The 12,998-nt window shown below is 38.1% G+C and overlaps 1 protein-coding gene across 10 annotated transcripts in view; it reads left to right on the top strand.

Moving 5' to 3' along the window:
* The window catches only part of rapgef2b (Rap guanine nucleotide exchange factor 2b), a 177,143-nt gene that overhangs the window by 139,928 nt on the left and 24,217 nt on the right, over positions 1-12,998 (top strand). For all 10 annotated transcript variants that reach the window (XM_049484540.1, XM_049484542.1, XM_049484541.1 and 7 more), the window contains 7 exons: positions 2,798-2,956; positions 5,701-5,853; positions 7,481-7,645; positions 8,707-8,814; positions 8,913-9,116; positions 11,181-11,289; positions 12,545-12,821. In XM_049484540.1, coding sequence (XP_049340497.1) covers positions 2,798-2,956; positions 5,701-5,853; positions 7,481-7,645; positions 8,707-8,814; positions 8,913-9,116; positions 11,181-11,289; positions 12,545-12,821 — 1,175 coding nt within the window. The remainder of the gene's footprint in view (positions 1-2,797; positions 2,957-5,700; positions 5,854-7,480; positions 7,646-8,706; positions 8,815-8,912; positions 9,117-11,180; positions 11,290-12,544; positions 12,822-12,998) is intronic.

Below are 12,998 nucleotides of genomic sequence, written 5' to 3'. Positions count from 1 at the left end.
GTTTTTAATCACAGTTTTCATGCATCTTGGCATGTCTTACACACTGCTTTTGGATATCTTTATGGTTCAAAAATTTAAGCAGTTCAGCTTGAAACATCCATGTCTTGCTCCATCCATCTTGTATAGATTAAACCAACACCAGGACAAGCTCTGGTAAAGAAGATGCTTCTGTTGCCTGTGAGGCTCTTGAATTAGCTCTTACCTCTTACCTGACAGCCTCACAAACACCTGACTTTTCCTGTAGACCACAGCCTTCACAAAAATGGTCCAGTGTTTGTTGGCTCAATATATGGCCATGACCTCAATACTCAACCAGTTTATGAGGCTGGTTACTCTGATGAACTTATCCTGTGCATCAGAGGAAACTCTTGGTCTTTCTTTCCTGTGGCGTCCTGATGAGAGCCAGTTTTATCATAGCGTTTTTGAAGGTCTCTGCAACTGCACTTTAGTTTACTTACAAAGTTCAGTTCTTGAAATTTTTCAGGTTGTCTGACCTTTATTTCTTAACGTATTTTTTTTTACTTAGTTGAGTAGTTATTTACTCCTACTACTCAAATATTAATATTCACTGTATTCCAGCATTACATTTTTACAACAAAACTGTTGTGAAAAAAAAGTTCAGCAGAGCTGTTAACTCAAAGCCTAAATTTCAGGTGGCTCTGCCTCATAAAGCTGAGAGAGAAAATCCAGCCAAGCTGTGCAAAACTGTCCTCTAAGCAAGAAATGCTACTTTAAAAAAATATTTTTTTTTTGTTTACTAAAAGCCTTCTTCTCAAACATTTACAAAAATCTCTATTTTCATTCGCGCCTCTTCACCCTTCAGTCAGAGCTCCATTCCCGGTCTTTATCTCCATCCATATCCCAGCCTCTCCATTCACATTCTGCCCTATTAAACCTGAATGAGTTCCAAGCCTTCATCGGCCTGCAATCATACAGTGCCTAAGGGAGGGAGAATGGGGATCACTTATCTCCTTATCCGAGTATAGACATGCCAGAGAGAGCCATTTTCCTCCTTAATGCATCCGGACAAACGGGTCAAGCAGGGGGCTTAGAGTCTGGCCAATTCTGCGTGAAGACCAGTCAATGGGAATACAGCAGCATGTTCTCCGTATGTCAGGAATACCCCATTAAGGAATGGCCGGGACCCTCCGTAATGCAATGGTGGCTTAAATTGCTTCCAAATTTGGCAGAAGATTGATGTTATTTTTTCACTGAATGGTTACTAAGAGCATTACGTGCCCCAACTGAGGGTCTTCTACAGAGTAATGCATTGTGCTTCCTTCATAATACAATTTAAATATCTGTGTAACCATATTAATCTCTCATTTCCTGTAGGGATTCTAAAAGAGCTGAACATGCTTAATAGAGGTGTAGGTGTAGGTCTGTGGCTGGAGTAGCACGCCGAGTATTATTAATGACTGTCTTTCTACCTAGATATGTTGGATTTTCTTGTGCTACCATTAGAAATTACTGGGAAATAATTAAGCATATATCTGATATCAAGAACTTGTACACTTTAACTGATTGCATTTATTTATAGTTTATTTATATTTTTTTTGTGTGTGTAGAGAAATGTGTGTAAAAGCAAATGTATTATCCAAAAGCCACTGTTTATGTATAGTACCAGTCAAAAGTTTGGACACGCCTTCTCATTATTTGTGTTTTATTTATTTCTTTATTTTTTCTTTATGTAGTAAATGTACAACCAAACCAAACAAAATACTCTGAGAAGCATTTAGATGGCTCTTATTTTGAGGCTGTTAAGGCCTGTGCAACAAAGATAACTGTTGGTCTTCCTTTTCTGTGGCGGTCCTGATGAGAGCCAGTTTCATCATCAACATTTTTGATAGTCTTGCGACTGAGCTTAAGGGTACTTTCAAACGTCTTGAATTGTTTCAGATTGACTGACTTCAAAGTATTGATTTTTAAATATGGATTAAAATATTACTTAAAGCCCCACTAGGTAGTATTTCCTTGATTTTTGATCTTTTTAAAGAAGTAAAATTACAGCTTGAATCTCACTGCAGCGCTGCATGCGGTGCTCTCGTGTCTGTGACGGAGCTCCTCTGAGCTCAAACCAGACTCTGTAAGTTTTCAGAGGCAGCAGCGACAAACGCTCGTGAGAACTGCGCCCTGCTTTCCGACCTTTAGTTCTAACAGTTCTACAAGGACTACTGGTTCATTCTTTACAAACTAACATACAGACACTCTGGTAGAAGCTGGAAAGAGACCGAATATGTCTGTGAAAGGCAGAAAACGAGAAAGAAAAACTAATCTGCCTGAAACATTTATTACACTCTGCAACTGTAGGGGGAGCCCACGAGCACAAAATTTCAGTCCTACCTAGTGGAGCTTTAAATAGAGCTATTCACTGTAAACCAACTCTATCTCTTCACAACATTACAACTGATGCTCTCAAACACATTAAGAGGCAAGAAATTTACGTAATGAACTCTTGACAAGTTCAGCAAAACTGAAAGCCATTCCAGCTGACTCGACCTCATAAATCTAAAATATATAATATATTCTGGTTTAACACTTTTTGTTTACTAAATATTTCTGTATAGTTTGGATGGCTTAAGTATTAATATACAACACAGAAAATGTCAATTTATTGCCTTTTAAAGATGTATTTTGGTGTAAAAACGAATGTACGAATGTATATGAAAAATAAACTTTGTAAATTGGATTAGGTAAATCTAACCTGATCTGGTGAGCTATACATCTCTAAGATTTAAAAAAGTGTGTTCAGCGGTCATAATGAGTGTGTGTGTGTCTGTGTGTGTTTGCGTTGCAGCTGGACTCATGGTCGGTCATTCTGAACGGCTCAGTGGAGGTGACGTACCCGGAGGGTCGTACAGAGATTCTCTGCATGGGCAACAGCTTTGGCGTGTCTCCCACCATGGAGAAAGAGTACATGAAGGGAGTGATGAAGACCAAGGTGGACGACTGTCAGGTGAGTCTAAGGACTAATTCAAAGCTCCTCGCTCATCCTAATACTCCTGATACTGATTCTGATTACTAGACACAAGGCATCAGGTGGAGCACCAGTGCTGCTTTTACTAATGTTTATTTAAAAATCCTGTGAAATATTCCTTGGATTATTCCAGAGCATGTTGGATAAATTATATTGGTTTATTTATCATGAAAGTTTGATACAGTGTGAAGTAGTACCGTCAAATTCAAATTATATAAAAAAGTGAGTTTACATTACAATAACAATATTTTTTAATGAACGATTAGATCTAACCTGAACTTGTTACTAAACTAATTGGAAACATTTACTGAACAGAACAGGAAACATTTAATGGTGATCTTTGATAGCTTTCTAACAGTGAGTCAAAATTTTAGTAATTATCATTGTTCCTAACTGAGACAACCAACTAAATATTGAGCTATGTCCAAATGTTCTATAAAATCTGGATTTTTGTGGACTTTTTTTGACATATTATATGTTTTAAGAACTTTAAATTACATTTTGAGTGTCAATCTTCGGGCCCAAGCCCAATAGATAATGATGTACATGAGGTCTTAATGATTGATGATTCTTGTTGAAATTCAGTAATTACACAACAGTTGCTTTTATATTTAAAGCAGTATTACTGAGGCTATGACCGAAATCGCTCCCTATTTACTATTTAGGGCACTATTTAGTAGGTCTGAGTGTCCGAATCGTAAAGTGGATTTAAAACGTGATTTTGAGGGCACTAAAAACTCCCATAATGCATCGTAATTCATAGTAAAAATTGATGCATACTACGCGAGCTGACTGTGTCCCAAAATGCATTGCGAGTCTCATTACAAATCAACAGACTGCCAAACAAACTACGCGGACATCGAGCTATCCGGGTTGCCAGGTTGTTACAGTGGGATTCAGATAAAACCAAGTCACTGGTTCAAAACGTGTTTAAAATCTGCTCAGTTTAGGTGTTCATGTTTAAGTGTCCAGAGCAAGTGCACGTTAATGATGAGGGAGTGTCCCAATTCACTCGTGTTCTTACCGCTTCTTATTGAACTAAATTGTGTTCCCCTATATATTGCAAAATTAGTAAGGAGGTATGGAGCCAATTCAGTCACAGTCTGAGATTTGTTTTTTATTACTCCTGGGTTCCCCCTACAGACAGGAAGTGTAGACATGCATTTCTGGACAAGCTAACAGAGACTGAACTGTCTCTGAAAATGTTAGAAGCATGCACACTTAAACTTGATTGTGTTAATCTAAGTAAAAAATTGAGGTAAAAATGCTTCATAATGTTGTTTTAAGTATCAGAGTGCCAGACCCCACCACCCCCTGTTTTTGAGTCTGATTTAATTAGTTAATATTGGTGCTTGTGCAGATCCAGTATACTCAAGCTGTGCATCTTTTGTTTCAGTGCTGAAATCTCTTTTGTAGTCTTGGCCCATCGTGTCGTTCCTGGGGAGGCGGCCTATGGGATTCTCTATTGTCTTCTGCCCAATCCTGCTTAGCTGTTATAATGGGTTCATTTATGGTGTTTACTGCTGGAATACTGTAGCCCTGCCCACATGAGCAGGAGAATAATAGGAGTGATTAGTGGAAATTTGGCAATACCGAAAAACTTTGGCTCCGGTTCAGTTCAGCACTCTAATTAGTGCGATCCAGTGCGGAATTAAGAGCTTAATGCAGCGTTTAAACCTGACCGGCCTGCAGATCAATCAGAGTTACGTTCAAAACCAGCATTTATCTCCATACAGACCTCACCTCACTGACCAGCCACTGTCTTATATTAACTCTCTCTCTCTCTCACTTTCATTTTCTTTTTCTTTTTTTCTTTCTTTCTTTCTTTCTTTCTTTCTTTCCTTCTTTCTTTCTTTCTCTTGCTGTCTATCCAACTCTCACACACTCTTGCTGTTCTCACTCTTATTTTACTATTCTTCTCTCTCACTATCTTGCCTTTCTCTCTTTCTTTCTCTTTTTCTCTCTATCTCTCTTTTTTAATCTCTTGCTGTTCTCACTCTCATTTCACTACCCCGCTCTCTCTTGCCTTTCTTTCTTTCTTTCTTTCTTTCTCTCTTGAAACACTTAAATTTGTCTTACTTAACTCTCTTTATTTTTTTTTCTTCTAGCTGTGTTATCTTTTATTCTCTCTCTTTCTATCTTCCACCTTCATTATTGGTCTTCCTCCCTATCCTTACTTATTCATGTTCCTTTTTTGCTCATCTGTCTTTTTCTTGTTTTGTTCCTGCTCTCTTTTTCCCTCTCTTTCTCATCTCTCAGTTTTTCCCCTTTTCTTCTTTTCTTCTGTTTCTTTTTTTCATTTTCATCCTCTGTTTGATCTTCTTTCTCTCCCCCTTTCCATATTATCTCCTTTTCTCTGCCTTTTTATTCTCCCCCTTTCTCTTGTCACTCTCGCTTTCTCTCTCTCTCTCTCTCTCTCTCGCTTAGTTCAATTTAATTAAAGAGTTAAACATTAATTAAACTAATCTTTATTAGCATGTTCATGTTTAATAACAGTGTTGCTGTACAATAAAATAAAATGCTTTACTAGTCAACAACACACACACACACACACACTGTTCACATATATTTCAATAAATATACATTTATAAACGCATAAAGACATGTATTACATACAATTATAAACAATTAAAAACATTTGACTGTGTAATTGAACTGTGTAGTTTGTTTGAATAATGTTGTGCTTATTATTGCTGTAATTTATTGTTCTCTCTCTCTCTCAGTTTGTATGTATAGCGCAGCAGGACTACTGCTGCATCCTCAACCAGGTGGAGAAGAACATGCAGAAGGTGGAGGAGGAGGGTGAGATTGTGATGGTGAAGGAGCATCGTGAGCTGGACCGCACCGGCACTAGAAAAGGACACATCGTCATCAAGGTGAGAAAAAGATCTAACAGGTGCTTTCTGCCATTTGTTTCTGGAAAGTTCTACACACACATTTTGGCCAGAGTGGGATATGGAGCCGTCTCAGCGGTGTGACAGTTCCTCTATGATCTCAGCTGATCACACTTCACTTCGGACCGACGACATCGTAGCTGTTATTTACCGTAATGAGGGGATTTGTTCCGAACCCCCCTGACGTCCACTGATAGCTTTCTTAAGCCCGGGGCTCGGGTGCTTACACCTGCGATTGACATGGTGTTTGAACTGAATTACATGGCTGCGTATTGAATGGCTCCTCTAATTGATTCCTGAAGATGGAAATCTGCTGATGGGAGCTGCGGAGGCTTCTGTCAGGCTGCCTGGGAAGCGGTGCTAATGAGCGCAGACTCCTGGGTGATCCGAGCAGGGAGGAGAAGTTGCCTAGTAACAATCAAACTCTCGGTGCTAGATAATTCCACTACTTCTTTGTAAGGAGGCAGAATCTAGCCTAAATCATTATGCTTGCACTTCAGACCAAACTGAGTCATGCAGTCATCTGTAATTAACTTGTTTATGTGGTTTCTGTTGCTACAAACTCTACGGGAAGAACTTTTATATTTGTAAGGAATCTTGTAACTATTTAAAGGTTATTCACACTCACACGGTCCTTTTTACAAACATAGGCCTCTTTCAGACAGCAGAGCAAAACAGTTCTGAGCAGAGAGTCATTTTCTGGTGGCTTTTCCACATGGACACAGTTCAGCAAGGAATACTTACAAACCTGGCTTGGTACATTTTTTTTTATTTATTTTATTTTAGCAGGGTTAGTTAACCATACTTCAGGCCACAGAATGATTCAGTGGGATTAGTGATGTAGGGATCCATTGATTATGCTAATGCCGCAGTAGCGATATTAAACTAGGTCTAGGTCAGTAAAACTGGGAAAGAGCCTATAGCAAAAACATTAGCATTAGCATATAGGATTAAGCTGGTAGCATTGTCAAAGAGGCTGATTTAAATTTTCAGGGTTTGTACGCTCATGAAAAACCTACAAAAAAATTCAAAATAGCCAGGTCTGGATAAGTTTTGGAAAAATAAAAATAACCAGAAAGCAATTCACAAATGTGTTCTTCCATTTAACAAGCTATTAGCTATTTTGAGCTAACAAATACATCAGCTCAGAGTTAGTTCAGTAATATAGCCCTACAGAATGAAGCTCTCAGGATGTGACACACATTTTATTATTATTATTGAAGATTGTGTCAAACTGTCTTGAAAAAAAAAAAAATTATAATTATATTTTTTGTTGTTTTGTTTGGTTTTATAGTCCATGTCTGCATTGATGTATGGTCATGAAAATTTGCCCTGAATACATGAAGTCATAAAAAAGTCCTCTTTCTTTACTGGTTAAAAAGAGTATGAACCCTGAACCCTTATTGTGCTATGTTTCACAATTTAGCATTGTAACTCTATAAAAATAATTGTATAAAATCAGGGCAAGATAAGGCTCAAGGATGTCGCTTCTTCATTGAATTGTCAATTAAATAACATTATTTACTAAAAATACATATATATTTTTTTATAATAAGCCACTTACTCTGTTTTTTGGTCTCACTTCATTCAACCCCCTTTTGTACCACAGGGCACAACAGAGCGTCTGACCATGCACCTAGTAGAGGAGCACTCTGTGGTGGACCCCACCTACATCGAGGACTTCCTGCTCACCTACCGCACCTTCTTGTCCAGCCCTATGGTGGTGGGCAAGAAACTGCTGGAGTGGTTCCACGACTCCAGCCTCAGGGACAAGGTAAGCACAAGCGCACATGACCCACTGCTTCACAGGGAAAATTTTATATGGATTTAATTTTCCAGCAGGAATTGGCACACTGCAATATATACTAGTTGGTCTTATATAATATTGAATTTTTTCTGAGTTTTTTGAGTTATTTATTGACTATAAACCATTATCGTCAACAATAAAATGAATAATTGCTTATAGATCACAAATATTTTGAGATGCATCTGTATGTCTGGTTAGCAGCTTTTTGAGCATCTATTTAGTTTATTTCCTTCATTAAAGTTCTGATTAAGCTCAATAACTCCCAATATTCTCATTTTAAATTTACTACTATTATACTACTTCTATTTACATGGGGGGAATGATATATATATTTATATATCATATATATATACACACACACACACACACATATACACACACACATATATATATATATATATATATATATATATATATATATATATATATATATATATATATATATATATATATATATATATGTATGTATATGTGTGTGTATATATATATATATATATATCATCCCCCCTATGTAAATAGAAGTAATGTCAAAGAGCCTATTGAACAGTGGGATACATTATGGAGTATTACAGATGCTCTACTGTACTAAAAGTACCGTGCAAGTAGTTGTGCAATGAGAAAAAAGAAATCCTGTATGAAAGAGAAAGATGCATCAGGATGCATCAAAAGCCTTTTTTTAATAATTGAATTGTGATTGTAATAATTGTAATTGAATTCTCACCCCTAATATACTAATGAATCATTTAAAGATGTCCTAAATATGTCCCAGTGTAGTGCCTTGAAATAAATAGGACTAAGTGTTTTAATTTCTGTGGTAAAAATGAAATGTATGCCAATACTCTTAAATAAACATCTGGACTGTGTACTACTTTCTGTTTTAAGTTGGTAAATCACACTGTGGAGTAAAAGAAGGGGCATAACAAAGAAAACATCTGTCCAAAGCAACTTATATATACACTTATCAGCAGCGAATACACACCCTTCTCAGTCTAGAACAACTATGTGTATGTATGTGTGTGTGTTCTCAGGTTACACGGGTAGTCTTGCTGTGGGTGAACAATCACTTCAACGATTTTGAGGGTGACCCCGAAATGACACACTTTCTCGAGGAGTTTGAGAACAATCTGGAGAGAGAGGTCAGTGGCCCGAACACTTCCTCCTTCACGCTCATTTTACACAAAGCCAACACAAGTCCAACCTCACGTTCAACCTCTCCTCCTCTCCTGTTCCACAGAAAATGTGTGGGCACTTACGACTGTTAAACATAGCGTGTGCTGCCAAAGCCAAGCTGCGGGTAGTGACCCTGACCAAGCCGTCGCGAGAAGCCCCGCTAGCCTTCACTCTGCTGGGTGGCTCTGAGAAGGGCTTTCGCATCTTCATCGACCACGTGGAGCCGGGCAGTAAAGCTGCTGAGGCAGGCCTCAAGCGTGGAGATCAGGTACGGTACCGGCACGTACTTTGGCTAAATGTAAAGCAGTGTTTTTTTTATGGATCGTCTGATGGTCAGTGGTTTTCTTTTTCTTCTGCTGTTGAGTTGGGTTGAGTTTGGAGCAAATATCTAATCATACTATTAAAAAAAATATTAGACATTTCCATGGAGAAGTTATGCATGTGTGCTAAAACCAGCAACAGTAATATTAGAAAAAAATACAAATAAAAACAAATACAAATGGGTAAATTTAATCACAAGAAATAATCACAAAAAAACTGCATATTTGGATGTAGTTTTGCAATGAGGTTTATAGATGTCTGTGTCAGCTCAAAAGATGTTTTTTACTAAGCTACACAATTTAGACCCATTTATATATATATATATATATATATTTTTTTTTTTTAATCAGGAGGTATTAACCCCCTAAGACTCCTGAACTCCTGCATGGCTTGCATTTTTTATTTCTTTTTGCTATTTGAGCTATTGAATAGTGTAAAAACAAAGAATTATCTTTTTACATGGTGTAGTTTCTGAGAAAAATGATAGTTTAGGTTTATATTTCCATAGAACACAATAAAGTCGCAATTAGTAATGATGTGCAAAACATTTATTTTGTGGCTGAACACAGAAGCAAAACAAAATGTAGAAAAAACACTTGTGCCCCTTTGAGCAAGATGGCTCATTTGAAGTTTTGCTTCAACACCAAGACATAAAGTAAAAACAAACCTACTGCAATTACTGTTCTTTAAAAAAAAAAATATAAAAAAAACGAAACTGTAACGAGTGTAACTCTTCTACCGCCACTAGGTGACAGTATAGTGGCCTCATATCAGGACACCTGGCTCTTGTAGAGCAAAATTTAGTGTTCTGGTCTAGACAACCCAAAATGTGATGTCCACACATGTGGACGCCAAGTCCTAGGAGGTTAAAATAGTTTGTTCTGCCTTTTTGTTGTTAGCTAGTAACTTTAGTCTCTACTGTCCAGGGAATACATTTTGCGAATTTTACATTTGAGAATTTGATTGATTGATTATTAAATTTAGTTCAGAGGCAACACCTCATTTCCAGAGAACACCAGGGTTTTCCCACAGCAGTATCTAAGGCAAGGTGGCCACCTTGACAACAATCCCCCTCACCACCATATTTGTGCAGCCAATAGGTTTATGTTTATCTAATCAAAGGAGAAAGCCTGTTTTATTGGCAATACTTCGTCTCTACAGGAACTGGACAAACTGTATGTGTGAATTTGCACATCTGTTTCAGCAACGGCTGCAGTTTCAGCTGTTTGAATAGATTAATTTGGATATCTAGTGTAGTTTTGTAAAATAATAATTTTGACACCAAGCATAATTTTGTAAAACTCAGGTAGAGTTTAATTGGGTTTGATTTTTCAGAGGACAGTTCCTGTACTGTACTGTCTTTGTCATTGGAGACTACCGGTAGCTTATTGGATGTGTAAATGGAGTTATGTGATTATAACTTGCATTGGCTTGTCAAAGACACAAAGCTGATGCACAAACCAAGAAAACCAAAAAAAAAAAAAAACCTTGTTGGTATCCATCATTCTAGAAGTTAATTTAGCCATTGGGATTAAAATAGCTCTACCAAAAACAAATACAATAGTTTAAAAGTTTGGCATTCACACTTTTACGCTGCAATTGCCATTGACTGTAATGTGATGCAGATATATTTTCATTTCTAGCTAAAATACCTCAAGGAACCAGTGTTAAATTTAAACCCTCTGGAATGTAGCTTTCTAAGTTTCTGACAGCTGTTTCACAACTCGAGGGTGTGACGTGGGTGTGAAGAAGAAGCTGTTCTGCCTCCCTCTGCATGAAATACCACTCCTCAGCTTGTACTGGAGGTGTCTCTCTTTCTATTTATATATATTTACACTCACACAAATAAGTGTGATGAGTTTCTGGGCATCTCTATGTGTAGAGGGGTAAACCCATGCACGAACCTATATTTAATTGGGACCTCAATCAGTCTCCTGTGTTCCTTAGTCTTAAGTTTAGACAAGTTCAAATTGATAGTTAATGTTAATGTCGCTCTCTCTGTTCTTCTCAGATCCTGGAGGTGAATGGGCAGAACTTTGAGAATGTGCAGCTGTCCAAAGCCAATGAGATCCTGAGGAACAATACACACCTATCCATTACTGTGAAAACAAATCTGTTAGGTAAGTAACACCAGCTTAAAGGTGCTGTCACTGTGATCTGAAGGTCGCTGGTTTGAATCCTGGATTGTGCTGCTTAACCTCAGCAACTGGAGTCTGAGAGAGCACAATTGGCCTTGCTCTCTCTGTGGCGGGTCGTAGTGTAATATTAGTCAGCGCAGGCATCTGTTAGCTGTTGTTTCGGAGCTGGGGAGTCTTGCTTTCCTCCAAGTGGCAGTTTGAAAATAATAAAATAGTGTGGATGTGTCAGGAGAGAAAACTATTGAGGGCATTGCTAGTGATGGGGGGGTATTTATAAGTAAAGGAATGGATAATTGGCTTTCCAAGTTAGAAAATTAGAAAAACATTTAAAATAAACATTGAAATTGATTGAGATTGGAATGCAAAACAAATATTTTTATATCTTAATTAATACAAATTAAATCAAATAAATGAACATACGAGCTACCGTATGTTTCACACTATTTTCGTATGAGGTTCACTATCAATAAACGTCTATTTTCTGGTCTATTTTTATACATAAGGCTCACCGGATTATAAGGCGCTTTATGTGTCTCAGCTACACTGAGGAACCCTGAGTGTTTTGATCAGCCAAGGCGATATTAGCTAGCAGTTTGTCCTGCGTAGCGTATACTGGACTCTGAACGACAAAAGAGCTAACGCTTCACTTGGTTAGCAGCTAATGCTAATACTGCTCCAGCAGTTCTAGCCAGGGTTAGCAGCAGGCTAAAGGCTGATATACTCGCCTCTGAACGCGAAAGAGCTAGCGCTTAGTGTGGTTAGTGGCGAATGCTAATACTGCTTCAGCAGTGCTAGCCGGGGTTAGCAGCAGGCTAAAGGCTGATAATTTTCACCTCTGAACGGGGAATGAACTAGCGCTTAGCTCAGTTAGTGGATATTGCTAATACTGCTGGAGAACTACATCTAAACTTCTGTAAAAATGCTGGACTCCAGTGGAGAAGCTTTACTGCTCCTTACAACCTGACTGATAAAATTCATTCGGAAGGCGCACCGGATTATAAATCGCACTAACAATTTTTGGGAAAATTTAAGGATTTTAAATGCGCCTTATAGTCCGAAAAATATGGTAATCCACAAAAATGGCCTCTCCTCACTAAACATGGTGGGTAATATTGAGGTCATGTCCATATATTGTGTAATAAATTGGCCCTAAGACTGGTTGGAAAACCTGATGCCATACAAGAAGCCTTATTTTACTGAGAGTTCCATACTAAGCCACGCTCATATTTTCTCTTAGTGTTTAAGGAGCTCCTGGCCAGGCCTGAGCACGACCAGGAACATGACCACGAGGAGGAACTGGACAGGAAGAACGGGGCACCGCACATTCCCAAAATCGGGGACATCAAAAAGGCCAGCCGTTATTCCATTCCAGACCTGGCCGTGGACGTTGAGCAGGTGATGGGTCTGGAGAAAGCCAGTAAAAAAGCCAAGGCCAACACAGTGGGCGGTAGAAACAAGCTGAAGAAGATCTTTGACAAGACTCTCACCAGTATACTCCCACCCAAACCTTACAAGTGAGTGAACACTGATTCTGAAAATACACAGAAAGTAGAGGTGTTTATTTATTTGTTATTATATATATATATTTATGTTAGGAAGGTTTATATTGATTCTAAACTGACATGCCAAATGTCATGGGAGTCACTTGTCTGTTCTCACAGACAATTCAAAACACCACACTGCTGGTCATG

Source organism: Astyanax mexicanus, chromosome 10 (genome assembly GCF_023375975.1).
Source record: "Astyanax mexicanus isolate ESR-SI-001 chromosome 10, AstMex3_surface, whole genome shotgun sequence".
NCBI classification, from domain to species: domain Eukaryota; kingdom Metazoa; phylum Chordata; class Actinopteri; order Characiformes; family Acestrorhamphidae; genus Astyanax; species Astyanax mexicanus.
The sequence above is the reverse complement of the archived record's forward strand: the minus strand, read 5'-3'. Positions and strand labels throughout refer to the sequence as shown.